The sequence below is a fragment of the Scyliorhinus canicula genome, chromosome 20 (assembly GCF_902713615.1).
Source record: "Scyliorhinus canicula chromosome 20, sScyCan1.1, whole genome shotgun sequence".
Taxonomy (NCBI): domain Eukaryota; kingdom Metazoa; phylum Chordata; class Chondrichthyes; order Carcharhiniformes; family Scyliorhinidae; genus Scyliorhinus; species Scyliorhinus canicula.
This window is the reverse complement of record NC_052165.1, coordinates 58,167,192-58,187,023: the sequence shown is the minus strand read 5'-3', so window position 1 is coordinate 58,187,023 and position 19,832 is coordinate 58,167,192. Positions and strand designations below refer to the sequence as shown.

The window sequence follows — 19,832 nt, the reverse complement described above, 5'->3', positions numbered from 1 at the left end:
TTAGGAACAAAGGCGTAACCGTTTAGCAAGGGATTCACACTCTTTGTCTCGAGATAAGGTAAGATTTGAAGGAAATTAAAGTCAATACCCTGTTGTATAGTTGCATAATCTCCTGCATTATGGGGTACTAGAAGAGATTTAAACTCTACATGGCTAATTCCTAATTTTTGTCGGTAGCAAAGAAACAAGGCAATCAATCAGTTGGAACCAATTTAAATTAGTGTGAACAACGATCTTTTTTTTTTAAAATTTGAAGTACCCAATTCATTTTTTCCAACTAAGGGGCAATTTAACGTGGCCAATCCACCTGCCCTGCACAGCTTTGGGTTGTGGGGGCGAAACCCACGCAAACATGGGGAGAATGTGCAAACTCCTCACAGACAGTGACCCAGAGCCAGGATCGAACCTGGGACCTCGGCGCCCGAGGCACCAATGCTAACCACTGCGCCACCGCATTGCCCAGTGTGAACAGAGACCTGACGTGAATGTTGGGAGAAAATTATGCTGGCAGCAGGTGGAAGGGGATTGTTTTCTTTTGGCGGGTTTTATTGCAATGGATATGATTGAAAAGGATCTTTGTTTGGCTGAAAATATTGCATTTTTTGCCAATTATCGACTAGTGTAGTTGATAGTGCACATTAGTCCAGTATGTTAGCTTGACCTCTATCCACAGTAAGGAGATGATCTTGAAAGATTATCAATAATACTTTATGAAGCAGACATAAAAGTTATGCCATTGCTTTTCAAAACAATGTAGTTATTTTACTTATTCACCTTTCACCACCTTTTATTTTCTCGCTTTTATTTACTTGCTGCAGCCTACTAAAGCTCCCAGTGCTATGTCTGCTCCTTCCCAGGAGACATCTGCTGTTGCTTCTGCTGAGTTTGAGGGAAAGGTTGGTCACCTCTCTGCGACATGCTTTATTGTGGCTTCATGTTTTTTTATAAACTAATAGCACCTGTAATTTGTCTTTCATATCCGGAAAATCCTTTCCTGCTTTCAGGTACCTACATCTACTTTCATGTGTTGACATTTTTGTGAAAAAAGCTTACTGGTATTACAATCCCAGACCAGACCCAACAGTGACTAGGATACTGGACCAAACCCCCAATACTTTAGTTTATTTGAAAGACTGTGCGGAAAGAATGATTCATTCTAGGAATGATTGCATGAAGAAATAGAGCGTGCTTATTTTGAAATTAAAAAAAATATATCATTACAATATTAAACTTTTTAACTTCACACCCAAAAAGAACAGTATACAATTTACACCTTAAAAACATTAATACTCAATTTCCCATTAAACAACAAGAAAAGAAACATACAGCCCCGATCTGTCTTACTGTGCGAGAATTGTGGACTCAGCATCAGGCAGATCAGAAGGCTTATCTCATCTCTCCAAAGTTTCTCCACCAACTCCCTCTCTAATGCTTTCAAAATGTCTCTGCCTCCCTTGGCTCTGCTCAGCAATTACTGAATCTCCTCAAGCTTAAAAACAATTTGGGCTGGGTTTAACTAAATGGGAACAAAGTCCCATAGAGAGCACGTTTAGCCAGCTTGTAGCACCGAGAAACACAATGCTATAAAACGGCACTGGCGTTGGAAAGGGGACCTCAGCAGGAAATACTCGGCCGAGGCCGCACGTAGCCCGTTTTGTGTACTGAGGGGCTCCGCTCACTGGAACTGCTCAGCGTTGGGAGAGATCGGGGGCTGGATTCTCTGCCGGCAGGATTCTCAGTTGCTTCGGCAGCGCACCGATGCCTGTGTGTTTCCTGGTGGTGTGGGGTGGCCACAATGGGAAATCCCATTGGCAGGTGGCGAGAACGGGGAATCCCGCTGGCGGCAAGGGTGCGCCGCCCAGGAAAGTTGGCGAACCCAAAGCGGCGATCCCCAACTCTCACCACCCCCAAGTCCCAACACATTGTGATCCCCAACTCCAACCACCCCCCTCAACACCTGCGCAGGGCACCCTGACTTGATTGCTACCACATAGAAAATGTCAGCATGGCACCGTGGCAGTGTCCCTGCCAGCTGGCAGTGCCACCTGGGCACCGTGGCAGTGTCCCTGCCAGCTGGCAGTGCCACCTGGGCACCGTGGCAATGCCAGGGTGTCAAGCCTACTGTGTGGTGCCTGGGTGACACCAGTGCCAGGATGCCACCTTGCCCAGAGGCATGCACTTGGGGGGGGGGGGGTCTCCGATCCTCTGGGCGACCCCACGAGTGCTATTCCTTTTTGTGGAGACCAGTACCGAAAGACTTTCGACCGAGGTCTCCTAACGCCTCAGGTACCTTGAGAAGCTGCACATTAAAGTGAAATTGGCTGTCTCGCTTTGATATGCCGATTTGCCTAAAAGTAATCCCGTCTGTAATGTGCAGGATTTACATCACAACGTCACGCAAGATCACGTTGGATCTAGTGAGGTGTTGCGAGCTGGGAAGTTCCTGACAGTGGGGTCCCCTGTCTTCTACTGGCCACGCTGCGTCGTGGCGCGCAGCTTTTCGGGCGCAGCGTGGCTGTTCAATTGGGCCCCTTATCTCTGCAGGCTGCAAAGTGCATTAACTCCCCAAGGACTTTCCCAGGCAAATCACTATGCATTAGCCTAGACTGAAAAACACATTCTTTCATCAATTTCATCTGCTGGCTGCTAAAGCACCCAGGCCCTGCCGAACAAAATGTATTTTTTAATAAACCCATTCTAACCCCAGGCTTTTAACCCTTAAATTGCCCACTACATTTATAATCTAATTTTCCTAACATCTTCCAATCGGCACAGGGGTCAATGACCGTGTACATATGTGTAATGTAACAAACAGTATAGAAAAAAGTTAACCCTGAATACTATTCTAGGTTAAACTGTGGAAGTTGAAGGGAGTATAAATGCAATCACTTAGAATACTGATGCAAGGAAATTATTGTTCACATACAGTATAACCAGCATTGGTAACAGATAGGGTAGCAAGACAAATCATTTAAGAAATATTTGACTTTGATGAGCGGGCAGATAATGGGATGAATGGCCATCTTCACCTATATCTGTTCTTTTGTATGATGAAAAGAAGCTTCAACGTAAGGTTAAGGGGTGGGGGGTTGTTGGGTTAGGGGTATAGGGTGGATACGTGGGTTTGAGTAGGGTGATCATGGCTCGGCACAACATCGAGGGCCAAAGGGCCTGTTCTGTGCTGTACTGTTCTATGTTCTATATATGGTTTGGTTTAGGCAGCAGCAGCTCAAACAAAATTGGTTTGTGCAAACCTATTGCAAGGTCTTATAATATGGATGATTTTACAAACAATTAAGATTTAGATTCATAAGACCGTCACTGTTCCTAATACATTTATTAGCTTTTATCTCTGGAATTCATTTTGTAAGGGTCAATTCTGCCTGGCAACAGGTGGTGATTGGATCCTGCCTGAATGGGGTGATTTCCAGAGATCTAAGGAAAGTAGAGTGGAGACCGGGACACACAGAGAAAAGGACCTGCTCTTTTTCCCTCGTGTTTTCTCCAGAAATGCTGTAAACTACTGTAATACTGAAACTGCAGAGACCTGAATGAATCTACAGTAAAAACTATTTGCGTGGAAAGCATAAATGTCAGCCAAAAAAGCCTGGTTTGAAGGGCAGTGTGCTAGAAACACATCTGAAACAAAGGCTTTTATTCTTTTCATTATTATTTTTACACCTCTCCTCTTTGTGTTTGTTGTGTGTGTGTGTGTATATATAGAGGGTGCGGGATTAGGAATTGGATAATAGTTAACCAGTTGTATTTACTGCGTATTTCATTTTTATACTGCACAGTTCTTTTTATAAATAAAATGTAATTGTATTTAATTTTACAAACCCGATGGCTGCAATTATTGGGTTAGGTACGTTTTTGCGCGGCCGTTTTGGCGCCGGACGTTTTGGCGCCAAAATAACATTTCGTTATTTGTGAATTAGCCTCAGTTGAGTTGGCTGTGGGTGCGTTGAGTTGGGTGCTGGTGCGTTCTATCACCATCTTTTTATATATTGGCGTTATATATTGGCATTATTGATGTTTTGGCACCAAAATAACATTTCTTTATTTGTGAATTAGCCTCAGTTGAGTTGGCCGCTGGTGCCGGTGCGTTGAGTTGGGTGCTGGTGCTTTCTATCACCATCTTTTTATATATTTTTTAACTAAACCAATTCGCATACCCATATGATGGCTGAGGCAGTATCAACGAAACGTGGTAAAGAAAAATTTGTTCATAACGGATTCCTTTACGTCTTTGACAAAACAAGCAAAGGTGACAGCGAAGTGAAATTTTGGCGTTGTGAGCAAAAAAAACCGATGCAAAGCACGTCTCCATACTAAAGCTGCAAACGTGGTGAGGCAGCTGAACAGCCATTCGCATGATGCTTCTGCTGCACAAGTAGAGGTTGCACTCGTGAAAACTAAAATAAAAAAGAGAGCACAGGAAACCCTTGAGGCACCGACTGTAGTTGTTAATGAATGTTTGACAGACATATCCCAAGCTAGTCTACCAGCCATTCCTAATATATCTGCTTTGAGGAGAATGATCAGCAGAAAGCGTAATTATGTATTGAACGCCCCCACCAATCCAAGTGATTTACAACAATTTATTGTGCCAGAATGCTACAGGATATATGTCCCTCAACCAGGAGTGGAAGAAAATTTTTTACTTTGTGATAGCGGACCAGGTCACGACCGGATATTAATCTTCGGAAGACAGAGCTGGCTACAGCACTTATTGACATCTGATATGTGGTTTGCAGATGGCACATTCAGTATTGCTCCCAGCCTCTTTTCTCAGATATATGTAATTATGGTAAAAAAACACGGAGGAGTTACTCCTACAGTTTATGCTCTTTTGCCCAACAAGCAACGCACCACATATACGAGAATGTTCGCATTATTGAAAGAAATCGAACCCAACTTGAAACCCAGTTCAATCGTCTGTGATTATGAACAAGCTGCGCACAGTGCTATGAAAGACATATTCCCTGATGTTCAAATAAAAGGATGTTTTTTTCATTTAGCTCAAAATATGCAAAAACATCTAGCTAGTATGGGGTTCCGTAGTTTGTATAACACTGATCCAGATTTCGCGTTAAAAGCTAAAATGATTATTGCCATTGCCTTTATACCTTTGAACAAAATCGATGAATATCTGGATGCTTTAGCGACCCAACTGCCGCAAGAACTTCAAGATTTACTCAACTGGTTTGAAGATACATATGTTGGTCGTCTGAACAGACGAGGAAATGGTAGACAAACACCTTTATTTCGCCCTGAGATTTGGAACCTTTATCAGAGAACATTAAACGGGGAAGACCGCACAAACAATAATGCGGAGGCAGCCCACCGTCGATTGAAATATGAACTTGGCATGCATCATCCCACCATATGGAAACTAATTGATGGCCTGCGTAAAGTACAGAAAGGTAGAGATGCATATTATGAAAGGTTACTAGCCGGCCATGAACCGCCACAAAAACTAAAAAAGTATAGAGATGCAGATAAAAGAATACATGAAACTGTTCTTAAATTTGAAAACATGGATGCTATCGAGTACTTGAGGAGCCTTGCTCATAATTACCAAATGAACTAAACTAAAGGTTTTTTAACTTTAGTTTTTAACTAAATGAACTAATTTAAGGTTTTTAATTTACAATAAAGATAAAAGAATACATGAAACTGTTCTTAAATTTGAAAACATGGATGCTATCGAGTACTTGAGGAGCCTTGCTCATAATCACCAAATGAACTAAACTAAATGAACTAATTTAAGGTTTTAAAATTTACTTGCAACAATTTGCAACAATTTACTAGCCACAAAAACTAAAAGAATTTCTGTTGTCTGCGCCCAAACGGCCGCACCAAATTGGCGGCGCCCAAACGGCTGCGTCCAAACGGCCGCGCCCAATTGTCCAATACCGGCAATTATTGGGCAGCCAAGGGCCAAAGACTTATTTTTCTAAGAATTATTTATAAATTCAGTTTTGCTGCAACTTCGGGCCAAGGGTGGCTGGAATTGACCGTGCCCTAGCCCAGGAGGTCGTAATGTAATTTGGGTGCTCAGGTCGGTGATATTTGGAACGGTAGACGGCGAAGTTTGAGTTACAGTATGAATTAAAAAGAGACACCAGGTTTGTCGTAATATAGCTCTGGAAGCTGCTAAGATTTTTTTTCTTCAGATGGACGACTTATCTTTGATTTATTTAAAAGGCCTTTGAAAAGCTAGTCGAAATGGAAGGTGAATTAAAAATTAAGGTACCAGCTAAAGCTAGGAAGGTAGAGATAACTGGAACGATTGCTCAACATTTAAATGTGAAAGAGATGCCAGAAGCGCAGCTTGGGTCATGGCAACCGTCAGTAAAATGAGCTAAAATCCAGTTACAAATGAAACAATTATTGATGCAGCAGAAAGGAACATAAATGGAGATGCGGCAGAAGGAAATGGGTGTTGTAACAATGCTGTTATGGCCGCGCAGATATTAATTGCTGAACAAATCAAATTACAGTGGGAAACTTGGCATATGGGCTATACTGTTTTATTTTTGTATTCTTAAAACAAGAAAGAAATGTACTGACCTCAGCAGAAAGACGTCCTGTAACACTTTTGGGATTTTAAAATTAAAAGTAAAAGGTTTATTAACAAGACTATAAAACTTAAGCACACAGGATTACAGTTACACAGTTAAAATTAGTCTTACAAAGCATTCCCCTAAAATTCTTAGTCCGTGGCCAAATAAATACCTCCCAGGCAATGTTTGGAAACTATAACAATCCTAAGGCAGAGCTGGGTGAATAACGTACACCACACAACATCTTAAATTTTACCACTTTGCTGAGGAATTCCCAAGAAACCTTCAGAAATAAAACTAAGCGGGAGGATCGGTTAAGAAGATCGTGCTATGCTGCTCTGAGGCAATGGAAGAGCTCCAATGCGATTGCTTGGAGTCAGTGGACTGGTCCATACTCAAGAACTCAGTGGCCAACCTGGATGATTATGCCATTATCGTCACAGACTTCATCAGTAAGTGTGTCGAGTACTGCGTGCCAAAGAAGATAGTATGCGCGTTCCGCAACCGGAAACCACGGTTTAACCGGGAGATCACTCCCTGCTGAAGTCCAGGTCTGAGGCGTTCAAGACAGGTGACCCTGGCCTTTACAAGAAATCTAGGTACGACCTCCGCAAAGCCATCAGGGACACCAAGAGGCTATACCAGACTAAGCTAGAGTCCCAGACCAATGACACAAACTCTCGTTGGTTGTGACAAGGCGTAAACAATACGACGGGCTACAAAGCAAAGCCACAGTAAAATCTCTGGCAACAGAGCACTCCTCCCTGATGATTTCAGTGCATTATTGCTCATTTCGAGCAGGGAGCCAACAAACTGTTGCCAACTGCCCAGCAGTCTCGGACACATCTGTACTTACTGTCACAGCCTCAGAAGTTAGATCGGCCTTCTCGAAAGTGAACCCACGAAAGGAATGAGTCCTGATGGATTCGCCAATTGTGCGCTCAGATTCTACGCAAACCAACTGGTGGGTGTGTTTGCAGACATCTTCAACCTCTCCCTACTCCGTTCGGAGATTCCCACCTGCTTCAGGAAAAGCACTAACATACCGCTTCCAAAGAAGAACCAGGCAGTGTGCCTCAACAACTACCGATCAGTGGCACCAAGTGTTTTGAGAGGTTAGTCATGAGACACGTCAACTCCATCCTTCCAGATTGTCTTGATCCACTGCAATTTGCCTACTGCCACAACGGGTCCACAATCATCTCCCTGGCCCTACACTCCATCCCTGGAGCATCTCGGCAACAAGGACTCTGACGGCAGCCTCTAGTTCATCGACTACAGCTCCGTCTTCTACACCATAATCCCAGCAAGCACATATCCAAACTCCAAAACCCAGGACTCGGCTCTTCCCTCTGCAACTGGATCCCCCACTTCCTGACCCACAGACCACAATCAGTAAGGGTAATCAGCAACGATAGTTCTCAATACTGGAGCTCCGCAAGGCTGTGTACTTAGCCCCCTACTTTACTCCTTATACACACACGGCTGTGTGGCAAAATTCAGCTCCAACTCCATCCACATGTTTGCTAATGACATAACCGTAGTGGGTTGGATCCCAAACAACAATGAGTCAGGAGTACGGGAGGGTGATAGAGAACTGAGTGGCATGGTGCAATGATGACAATCTCTTCCTCGATGTCAGCAAAACTAAGTAGGTGGTCATCAACTTCAGGAAGTGAAGTGTCATACATGCCACTGTCTGCATCAATGGTGCCGTGGTGGAGATGGTTGACAGATTCAAATTAGTAGGTGTAAACATTACCAACAATCTGTCCTGGCCCACCCACATCGACGCTACAACCAGGAATGCAAAAGAGCGCCCATACTTCCTCAAGAAATTCAGGAAATTTGGCATGTCTGCAATGACTCAACAATTTTCATAGATGCACCATAGAAAGCATCCTATCTGACTGCATCACAGCTTGGTATGGCAACTGCTCGGCAGTAAGACCATAAGAAACTGCAGAGAGTTGTGAACACAGCCCAGTCCATCATATGAAAACATAATCAATGACCCCTCCCACCTGGGTTATTTCCTTTTCCATCGGGCAGAAGATAAAGGTTTGAGAACATGCACCAACAGAATCAAAAACAGCTTTCTTCCCCACTGTTACCAGAATCCTGAATGGCCCTCCTATGGACTGAACGGATCTTTCTATGCATCTTCTCTACAGTTGTAGCACTATATTCCGTATACCTCATCCAATGTCTATGTATTTGCATTGTGTATCTATCATATGTCCTATGTTTTTCATGTATGGAGTGATCTGCTTGTACTGTACGCAGAACAACATTTTTCACTGAAACTCTACACGTGACAATAAATCAAAATCTTTTTGCAGCTCAAGACTTCTGGGATTGGTGCTGTGACCCAGCAATCCACAATGTATATTAATGATTTAGATAAAGGAAATAAATGTAATATCTCCAAATTTGCAGATGACAGCTGGGTGAGAAGGTTAGCTGTGAAGAGATGTACAGAGATGATTTCGTGTGATTTGGACAAACTGGGTGAGTGGGCAAAAGCACGGCAGATGCAGTATAATGTGGATAAATCTGAGGTTATCCACTTTGGTAGCAAAAACAGGAAGGCAGATTATTATCTGAATGGCAATAAATTGAGCGTGGGGAACGCGCATCGAGACCTGCATATCCTTGCACACCTGTCGCTGAAGGTAAGCATGCAGGTACAGCAGGCAATAAAGAAGGCATATGGTATGTCTGCCTTCATAGCGAGAGGATTAGAGTACAGGAGCAGTGATTTCTTGCTGTGATTATGCAGGGCCTTGGTGAGGCCATACATGGAACATTGTGTGCAGTTTTGTCTCCTTGCCTGAGGAAGGTAGTTCTTGCTATGGAGGGAATGCAGCAAAGGTTTACCAGAATTTTTCCTTGGATGGCGGGACTGACATATGAGGAGAGATTGAGTCGGTTAGCATTACATTCGCTGGTGTTCGGAAAAATGAGGGGGGAGTCTCAAAGAAATATATAACATTCTAACAGAACTAGACGAGCTGGATGCAGGAAAGGTGTTCCTGATGACGAGGGAACCCAGAACCAGGGGTCACAGACTAAGAATGGTAAACTATTTAGGACTGAGATGAGAAGAAATCTCTTCACCCAGAGAGTGGTAAGCCTATGGAATTCGCTGCCACATAAAAAAGTTGAGGCCAAAGCATTGTATGTTTTTAAGAAGGAGTTAAATGTAGCTCTTGGGGTGAAAGGTGTCAAAGGATGTAGGATGCAAGGCAGGAGCAGGCTATTGAGTTGGATGATCGGCCCTGATCATAACGAATGGCGGCGAAGGCTTGAAGGACCGAATGATCTAATCCTGCTCCTATTTTGTATATTTTTATGGTTTGGCTGGTTGGCTGATTCAAATTGTATATCTTCTCCCAGCCCAGAATTGTTTCCACCAGGTCTTCCCCTCACAGCCAACAACAAATTCTTTCAACATCTCTTCTTAAGTATCCTTTTTCCCCTTCATCTATGATTCCATTATCCTCAGCATTTCTTTTAACTCAACCTTTCCAAAATATAAAAAAAACTTTCATGTTTTCCTATGGCCTCCACTTTTGGGTCAAATGAAACTTTATTAAACTTCCCTAGTTTACTTATGAGACCGTTACAAGTTGTAAACACCTTTTACTTCTCTTTAAAATTAAACAGTTGAAAAGAACAGATCCCTATATATCTTCTAATGTAGATTTCTAACTCTAGCCTATTTACTTATAAACCACTTAATCAGGAAAGCCTCATTTTAAGTGCATGCACCTTGCACCTTTACTCTTTTTCCCTCAGCTCTTCCAGACGAATGGTCTCCATTACCCTTTTCCCAGCTTAATTAGTAATTTACACATGCACAGGTGCACATACACACTTTACAGAATAATGGAATATTCCGCTGAAATATACTTCAACCTTTTTTTTCACTATGTCGGAGAATATGTCTTGTCAAATTTACTGCCATTCATAGAAACAGTGTTACTACTTAAATTTCATATAAAAGGCAACATTTTTTTTTTAAAAGCCTGAACATAGGAGGATTGAAAGAAGGAGGCTGTGGTGTTACACTGATATGTGATGAGCTCCTTTTGCAATTCATTGCAAAGTCATCTGCAGAAATGATGAGGAAAGTCACGGCATCATGAAATCCATTTGAGAATGCATTCTAAAACAGAGTTTAGTATAAAATGTAGTACATACCAGTTTAAAAGCTGACCATGAGATTTGATTTGGTTACCGAGTCTAGTTGCATGATGCATGGCAAACAACGCTGACATTTGACAGAGGGCAAGTTATGTTGGTGTTGGAGGAACTGATATTTATTTCTCAAACATCTCTGCTGCGTTTGGTTTGGCTGTTTCATCGCTCACTGTAGGCATGTGTATGTGCAATTGTACAGTGTATACTGCTGGAAATTTTTCAGAAGTACTCAACACTTGTTTAAAGGATTGAAGTTAAAGAGCCAGAGTACACTGAGTAATAGCTTTATCGTTGCTGCTGTTATCTCTCCTATTTACCAGGTTTCAGGTAAAGATGTTCAGGTACCGAATGGGAATCCAGATGGAGCAACGACTGGAAATTGGAGAGGAATGTTAAAAGGATCTGTATCAAAGCCAGACGAAGGACCATCTGAAGATAAACCTAAGCTGCTTGTGGCTCCTGGCAGCCCTCATAGAGGACCTTCTGTAAATTTCCTGGATGTGGTAGGTTATAATTCTGATTCCGGTCATTCTCTCTTGGATAACAGGATAGTTCTAATATGTGATGTGGCAATTTGGCACTCTGTTTAATCCTTGGACTTTGAATTCTTCCTGCATCCGGAGATGCATGAAGCAGACAAAGCACATGCGTATATCTGTTTTCAGTAGCTTGTTTCCTGTCTGGATCAGATAGTTAGCCTGAAGCTCAAAACTGTATCTTGAACGATGCTACTCTGCATCAGACATGGCTGCCCAGCAGTCTCTCCTGGTCTTAACACCTGGCATAGGCGTGCTGGCTGGATTTACATGTAGCTAATCAAACTGTTTGGCCTTGTTGTGGCCATCAGCTCCTGGAGTGGGATTCTTGCTCAGACTCCACGATGCCACAAGACCTCTTTCTGATAGGCTCACCACGCCCATTAATATCTACAACACCAACATTTCTCTGTTAAATCCTTTCAGTCTTGTCTGCCTTCATTTATAACCTCTCCTTGACCAGATTCTCAATAAGCTATTATCTGTCAAAGGGGGTAGAGGATTCTGAAGATTGGTTTTGGCAGAAGTATATTTATTTCAAAACAACATTGATAAGAGACTTAGAAAGGTTACCTGTGGAAATTGATGGGGAACAGATACAGGAAAGACCACAAGTGGTAGAATCATTATTCTAGTATTTCATTGGGAAACAAAACCAAAATATCTCAATTTTCACTTTTGTTTCCTTGTGCCTGCGGTTGGTAGATTTAAAAAAAACAAATTTGCTCCAGAATTCTGCACTGACATACAGCAAACAACGGAAGCAAATAGTTTCATCTTCTTTAATGTACGTCATGCTTTTTAAAGCACACAGTAGTTAAAATGGTTGTTATCTTCACAGCGTGTTCCTGTCTCACGTAAACTTTCCGCGCGGGAGCAGCGAGATTGTGAAGTCATTGAACGACTCATTAAGTCCTATTTTCTGATTGTGAGAAAAAATATCCAGGACAGGTATGTTTGTGATAATTTTAAAAAAAAATATTTCTATTGGCAGTTTCAGTTTTATATACATTGCCTTTTGTGTTTGTTATAATACAGTGCATAAGGTTTTCTTGTGCTTATTTACAATTCGTCTCGGTGCGCTATCCCCCCGCGATACCCTCCTTGCTTGCTTCCCCCCCACCCCAGGTTCTGTATTCCTGTCATTCCTCTTTTAGTTTTTAAATTTTCCTCTCTGCTATTATTGTTGGCCTCAAACAGGTCTTGGAACAGGCCAACAAATTGCCCCCAGGCTTTAAGGAAGCCTTCTTCCGACGCTGGGGTGGTGTATTTGATTTTCCCCAAGTGGAGAAATTCCGCAAGGTCTGCAGCTGTGGGTGGTGCAGCTGATCGCCAGCCGAGCAGGATTCTCCGGCATGCAATTAGCGATTAGGGAGAGGGGATGGAAGTGCTGCAGTGGTTAGGGCCCGGAGGGTCGTTACCCCTGCAGAGGGCCTCATCCACTCACTCTCTCCGCCGTTGCTGCCCAGTGGTAGTACTGCAGGTTTGGTAGTGCCATGCCACCCTTAATTTTCTTCCTTTGCAGTGTTGGTTTGAGGGCTCTTGGATTCGTCGTCTCCCCCCCCCCCCCCCCACGTGTCTGTGTCTCTCTCTCTCTCTCTCGTCCCTGTCACAGGTGCTTTCCCTGTCACCGCTCCCTTCTCTCTGTCTTCCAACTCTTAACTGGAACCGTGGCTGGACAGTCACGCGCAAACACAAATTCCACACAGTTGTCTCTGCTCTTCTTTCCCACTGCGGTCCTATTTCAGTGTGTCCTTACCGCTGCCAAGGTTGGTCCCTCTTCAGATCGTTCGCTCTGACAAAATTGTTGGCCTCCGCTGGGATGCCAAAATAATGTTCCTTCCCCTGGTATGTGACCCAGAGTCTGGCAGGGAATAGCATACCGAACCTCACCCCATTTTTATAGTGCAACAAATTCACTCTATTAAATTCGGCCCTTTTTTTTTCTCGAGGTCTGCCCCAGTGTCTTGGTAGACCCGGATTCTGTGCCCTTCCCATGAGCACGATTTTGACTGCCGGGCCCACCTCAGAATTTTTTCCCATTTCTGGTATTGGTGCAGTTTAGCGATGATCGCTCTCAGCTGCTCCCCTGTTTTGGGTTTCGGCCAGAGCGACCTGTGTGCCCATGTCGAGTTCCGGGGGATTCGGCAAGCCGTCCCTCCCTCTCAGTCGGCACAGCATTTGGGGAATGTAGTCTGTTGGGTCCCTGCCCTCAATGCTCTCCGGCAAGCCCTCAATGCTCTCCGGCAAACCCACAATCCGGATATTTCTGTCGCCGAGACCTGTTTTCACAGTCCTCGACTTTCCCCTTCAAGTTCCCCTGGGCGGCCACCAACCTCTTCACCTCTGCCTCCAAAGCCACGATCCTGTAACTCTGATCTAACAACGCCTTCTCAAGGTCTAGGATCGTGTTCTCCTTCGCCTCCACCTTCTTCCCCAGGCCATCTATTGTGCGCTGGAGGGAGACCATCGCCTCCATCACCCCCTCCTTCACCACCACCTGGAATTCCGTTTTTATCGCCTCCCTCATTGCGGTTAAAAAAGCTCTTCCATCCGTCCCCTGGTGGGGAGAGGGAGGTCGCCACCCGCGTTGGTTCCGCCGCTCTGGTTGCCTGCTCTTGGGTAGTTGGGGCTTCCTCCTCCCTCGTGGGTCCGCCGGACCGTCCCCCGTTGCTTGTGCCCATCTACACCACTCCTGCCTTTTGCCGGCTCGTCAAGCTACCGTTGGCCGGCATCCTCTTCACCACTGTTGGTCTTTGTCCTGGATAAGTTTGGGAAAGTCTATGGGTGGCTTTTTGAGCCAGAAATCTCCAAACATGAACTATTTTTGTTCTAGTTGGGAGGAGAGCCACCTGTGTACGTCCGCTCAGCACATCACTGCTCCAGAAGTCCGTTTCTAATAAATAAGTGCTCTTGTGCAATTCATAATTTACAGCACCGAAATTCTCTACAACATCTCTTTAATTTAATGAAACATTTTTATTTGACTGTTTTTGTTTCGATATATTTCTTCCAATCTGTTTTATTTGCAGTAACAGCTGACATAATATAAATATTCTTTACTGAAGATTTTGATTTCTTTCTTTGGATATAGATCAACAATTGATAATCGCCCTCCGGTTCCTGTTAGTTGGATATTTTTCATGAGTGAACTTAGACAGGTTTAGCCAGGCTGGTATATTGAAGAGGGCACCATGACATAGCATCCAGTACTTCACGGTTTTCTGGATAGTGATCTTGCAAATCATAATGCCCTTCTGATCAAAATATAAATGGGTGACTCAACAAGGACCATGCTGTGAACACTGGGCCATCCTGATCTATGCAGCTTAGTTTTTCATTGTTATAACCAACTGAGACTTTTTAAAAAATATTAAATCCGCCTTCAAATGTCCCACGCTTTGCATATAGCATTAGATTATTTTATGACACAATTGTATGTGTATAATTATCACTGAATTAATTTTCCCTTATTAGTCTTTGGTGTAGACCACTTTATTTTATAAATTATTTTACTTTCACATCTGCTTTAGGTGGTCCTGTATAGATTCAGCTTTGATTATTAAGCTGTAATGTTGATGTAATCCCTTTGGAGTATTTCCATTCATTAACATTGCTATCCCTGTGGCCAGTGTGTTGAAACAGATTGAAACCAACCTCCTAATATTTGTTAAAACATAGCATTATTGGAGACTTAAATACTATTGACATGAGGCTGAGTTACTGAGCTTGGATGGAATGTTGGACATTATCGCCTAGAATGCAGCTCAGACAGATGGTATGGAGGTTTCATCAAATTAGTTGGAGTTACTCTGCATGTAGCTGTGCTAAAATTGGCCTGCGGAACACTTGATATCAGTAAGTGAAGTAGGAAACTTTATTTTTGAATGGTGACTCTTGCTACCCAAAATGAGCAAAAGAAATGAGCAATCTGAAAGGTTAATTACATGAACAACAGTTTCAAGAAAAATCAGCTTTTAGCTAGTTATTCTTACTACGATACAGTTCTAGTTCTCTGTGAGGTGACTTCTAAATCAAAACTTGGGTGGTTGTATGGAAATAACATATTGGAAGTTTCTTTATTTTAGAAATTTTGAACATCAATTTGTGATGTCCAAATGTATATCGAAAGCAGTGATCATCTCTCATTTTACTGGATAATTGATCACTGAATTAACAGAAGTTGAAGTGTCTGTTTAGTTATCATAGAATCCCAACAGTGCAGAAGGAGGCCATTTGGCCCATCGAGTCTGCATCAACCGTCTGAAAGAGCACCCAGCCTAGGTCCATGTTTATTTCCATGTAATTTATCAACAAGGATGACACTATCAATGAAAGTATCTTGGCTCAGTTCTTCTGTTATTCTCAGTGTGCCAAAGGCTGTGATGAATTTCCTCGTCAATTATGTGAAGGACAATCTCCAAAGTGAATTGGTTGGTCAACTCTACAAGTCAATGTTGCTGGAAGACCTTCTTACTGAATCCGAGGACATGGCCCAACGCAGGAAGGAGGCTGCAGACATGCTAAAGGTACTGTTTTGTGAAATTTAAAGACTGCTATAAATATCGCAAAGTGGAGTCTTTCGTGACTAAAGTTCGTAGAATTGTTCTCCTCATCTGTGAACTGTTATTCTTAACAAGAACAGGCAGTCTGTAGGCTTCTATGGATGTTGTGTTTTTTTTCCAGCTATATGCATTTCCATATAGGAATGGCTGAAGTCAGAGACTCACTCCAGTAAGTCATGCGCATGAACCAACATTTTACTTTCTGGAAAAACAGACCAAGTCTTCAGTGCACTGCACTACCATACTAATCATGACTGCGTTGTCATATCCTAATGATAGAAGGGCTATAAGCCAGGAGGAGGCCATTTGGCACATTGTGCCCATGCCTACTCCCTGCAAGAGCAACTTACCTATTCCCACTCCCTCATATTTTCCCCATAGCCCTGCATTTTTTTCTCTTCAGATAATTTTCTAATTCTCTTCGAAGGCCTTGATTTAATGTCACCACTACACTCTCAAGCATTCTAGATCCTAACCACTCACTAAGTAAAAACGTTTTTCCTCATTTGCCATTGTTTCTTTTTCAATCATCTTAAATAGTGTCCTCTATTCTGGATCCTTCCTCTGGTTCTGGATCCTTCCTCAGCCCAGACCCCTCATGATTTTTGAACACGTCTATCAAATCTCCTCTTCTCCAAGGAGAACTCAGCATGATGACCATAGAATTTACAGTGCAGAAGGAGGCCATTTCAGTCCATCGGGTCTGCATCAGCTCTTGGAAAGAGCACCATACTTAAGCCCACACCTCCACCCTATCCCAGTAACCCAGCAACTCTATCTAACTTAAAGGCAATTTAGCATAGCCAATCCACCTAACCTGCACATCTTTGGACTGGGAGGAAACCGGAGCACCCGGAGGAAACCCACGCACACATGGGGAGAACGTGCACACTACGCACAGTCAGTGACCCAAGCGGGAATCGAACCTGGAACCCTGGCGCTGTGAAGTCATAGTGCTAACCACTATGCTACCGTGTTGCCCTCCTGCAGGACCCTACAGGTCCTGAAGTTCAAAACATCACAAAACTTGCTAATCATCGCTTCTCGACCTTTTGGCTCAGTTCAAGCGTAGCGCTTCTTGACCTTTTGTACCTGGAAGAACAAGTACCTGGAAGAAACCCACGCAGACACGGGGAGAACGTGCAGACTCTGCACAGACAGTGACCTAAGTCGGGAATCGAACCTGGGGCTCTGGAGCTGTGAAGCAACAGTTCCTCAGGCTAGTGTCCTAGGCCCAGACATTTTCAGTTGCTTCATCGATGACTTTCCCACCATCATAATGTCAGAAGTGGGGATATTCGCTGATTATTTCGCATTGTTCAGCACCATTCGTGACTTATCAGATACTGAAGCAATCCGTGTCCAAATGCCTAAATTCAGCAAGACCTGGACAACATTCAGGCTGGGTCTGATGAGTGGCATGTATGCCAAACAGATACTAGGCAATGAGCATCCCCAACAAGAGATAATCTGACATTTCCCATGACATTCAGTGACATTAGCATCACTGAATCACCCACTATCAGCATCCTGGGGGTTACCTTTGACCAGAAACTGAAGTGTAACAGCCATAGAAATATAGTTGCTTCAAGCGCAGATTACAGGCTGAGAATTCTGCAGAGAGTAACTCAATTCCTGACTTCTCAAAGCTTGTCCACCATCTGCAAGGCACTGTTCAGGAGTGGACACAATACCCTCAACCTGCGTAGATGAATGTAGCTTCAACAACACTCAATAAGCTTGGTTCCATCCAGGAGAAAGAAGCCTGCTTGATTGGCAACCCATCCACCACCTTCAACATTAATAACATTAATTCCTTGCACCACGAACACACTGGCAGCGTGTTTGCCAGCAACTCACCCAGGCTCCTTCGACAGCACCTTCCAAACCCATAACCTCTATCATCTAGAAGGACAAGGGAAGCAGATTCATGGGAACACCACCACCTGCTAGCCCCCCTCCAAGTTGTACCCCATCCTGATTTGGAACTATATTGCGGTTCCTTCAGTGTTACTGTGTCAAATCCTGGAACTCCCTATCAACACTGTGGGTGTTCCAGCAACACACAGACTGCAGAGGTTCAAGAAGGTGGCTCACCAAAAGCTTCTCGGGGAGAAGTGGGGATAGACAATAAGTGCTGGTTTAGCCAGCAACTCCTATGTCCCATGAATATTACAAAAAAAACTACCTGCCTTGCAGTCACCCATTCCTTCTCTGCTTTTATATCCTTAAACTACATGTTGACCATATGTAAAATGTGCTATCCATAAAACACTCATTCCCCCAGATTCTCTGCTGTGATGCCAGCTGCTGCTGAAGCTCTGAGACCAGGAGCACGAGCTATCGAAACTGTTAACATTTGCTGCTGATGTGATTGTCCAAAATATGAGAAGCATCCTGGAGTTTCCACATGTGCACTTCCTGTGTCTGAGCTGTCCCGCCATTCCTCTATTTATTAGATTGATTAATTTATCAGGAATAATTAAAATACCCATCTTACTGTTTTATTTACTAATCTACTATCTGTGTTCATTAGGTACAGTTCAGTTGCTCAGGTGGCAAACTGTAGTCTTCAATTGATAATCTTCAAGCTATTTATCCAAGATTTACTCTTTTACCACTGAAAGGTAATTTAGACCAAACCCCTGAAGAAAGGGATACAAAGATGCAATACTCACCAGTCAACCAACCCGAGGCCTACCTGTCATGTCACACTTGATTTTCTTTCTATTTTAAATTTGTGCACATCCCTGGTCCACTCCTGATGATTCTCTCTCCAGGTGGTATCGCTAATAGAGTAGTTTTGACAATTTTATTTTGTTGGCAAACTCTTTTATCTAACTAGATGAGGCAGAACAATAAAAACGAAAACATTGTCAATCCAAATATGTGCAGAAACTGACCCTAAATGTTTCCTCTTCCCAAACAGGCCTTACAACGAGCCAGCCAGGTTATTGCAGAAATACGGGAAACACATCTGTGGTGAACCTGTTGGCCACATGTCGTAAAGTTACCTTGATGGATACATCGATTACTTGAATGCTGCTGAATTGAAAAAGGCACTGTTTATTTGCTTACTGTGTAAAAAAATGTATTTATGAACTTTCAGCTATGGTGCTGTGAAGGAAACCACAGAAACCCAATGCCACAAATCTCAAGCCCTTAATGTAGTATTTCCTATCGAACTTGTGTAATATTTGCTTCATAGTCCTGTGGTGGTAGAAAACACAATGTAAAATTAAATTGGAAAATAGAAATCTTCGGAATCACAAAATCAACTGATCTTGCCTCCATTCCAACTTTTTGATCTCACTGCAATGTCTGCTCATTAGGTAAGCAATTAAGTTTGTACAGTCAATAAGTGTTTAAAAGAAATAATAGTTTGTCCATTTTTGCTTATGCATCACTTGAAATCACCACTTGATGGTCCCGTTAGGTGCATGAAAGATTTTTTATCTTATTTGTAGGTGTCCATATTGTCAAGAGCACATGACCAATGACCAAATGTCAATGTTTGAAGATTTCTTTATGGTCTGCATCAGTTACCAACCTGCAGATTTAGTAGATGCTAATGTTGTTCATGAGGCAGGCCAAATTATAGCAGAAATGAAGGCTCAGGAATGAATGAAAACTGTAAGTGGAGGCAGTGAACAGCAGGCTAATTGCCTGTTTGAGCACGAGATGTAGGGAGCCAGTTACATGATTGGCTGATTTTGAGAGGATCATGAAGTAAGCGACAGCAGACCATGTGGTGGTAAATTAAGACTTGTCTCATTTTTGTTGTATCTATTGGGCTGGGTGTGAATACTGAAGCCCCCCCCCCCCCCCCCCCCCCCCCCCAACCACCACCACCAAACCGGGGCCATCTGATCCCTGTCCCAGGTTGACCTTTGACACAAAGCTTACCTTTGTTCTGCCATTAACACATTCTGATCTCTCAATGTGCCACTATCAGC

General features: G+C 43.2%; 1 protein-coding gene across 4 annotated transcripts in view; it reads left to right on the top strand.

The window, feature by feature from the left end:
• Positions 1-19,157, top strand: part of dnm1l (dynamin 1-like) — a 72,689-nt gene extending 53,532 nt beyond the window's left edge. For 3 of the 4 annotated variants that reach the window (XM_038780040.1, XM_038780039.1, XM_038780042.1), the window contains 6 exons: positions 5-58; positions 819-896; positions 11,096-11,278; positions 12,153-12,262; positions 15,681-15,840; positions 18,806-19,157. In XM_038780040.1, the coding sequence (XP_038635968.1) occupies positions 5-58; positions 819-896; positions 11,096-11,278; positions 12,153-12,262; positions 15,681-15,840; positions 18,806-18,862 (642 nt within the window). In that variant the 3' untranslated portion in view covers positions 18,863-19,157. The remainder of the gene's footprint in view (positions 1-4; positions 59-818; positions 897-11,095; positions 11,279-12,152; positions 12,263-15,680; positions 15,841-18,805) is intronic. The other variant, XM_038780041.1, reaches the window with a different exon arrangement.
• Positions 19,158-19,832: the final 675 nt, after the last annotated feature.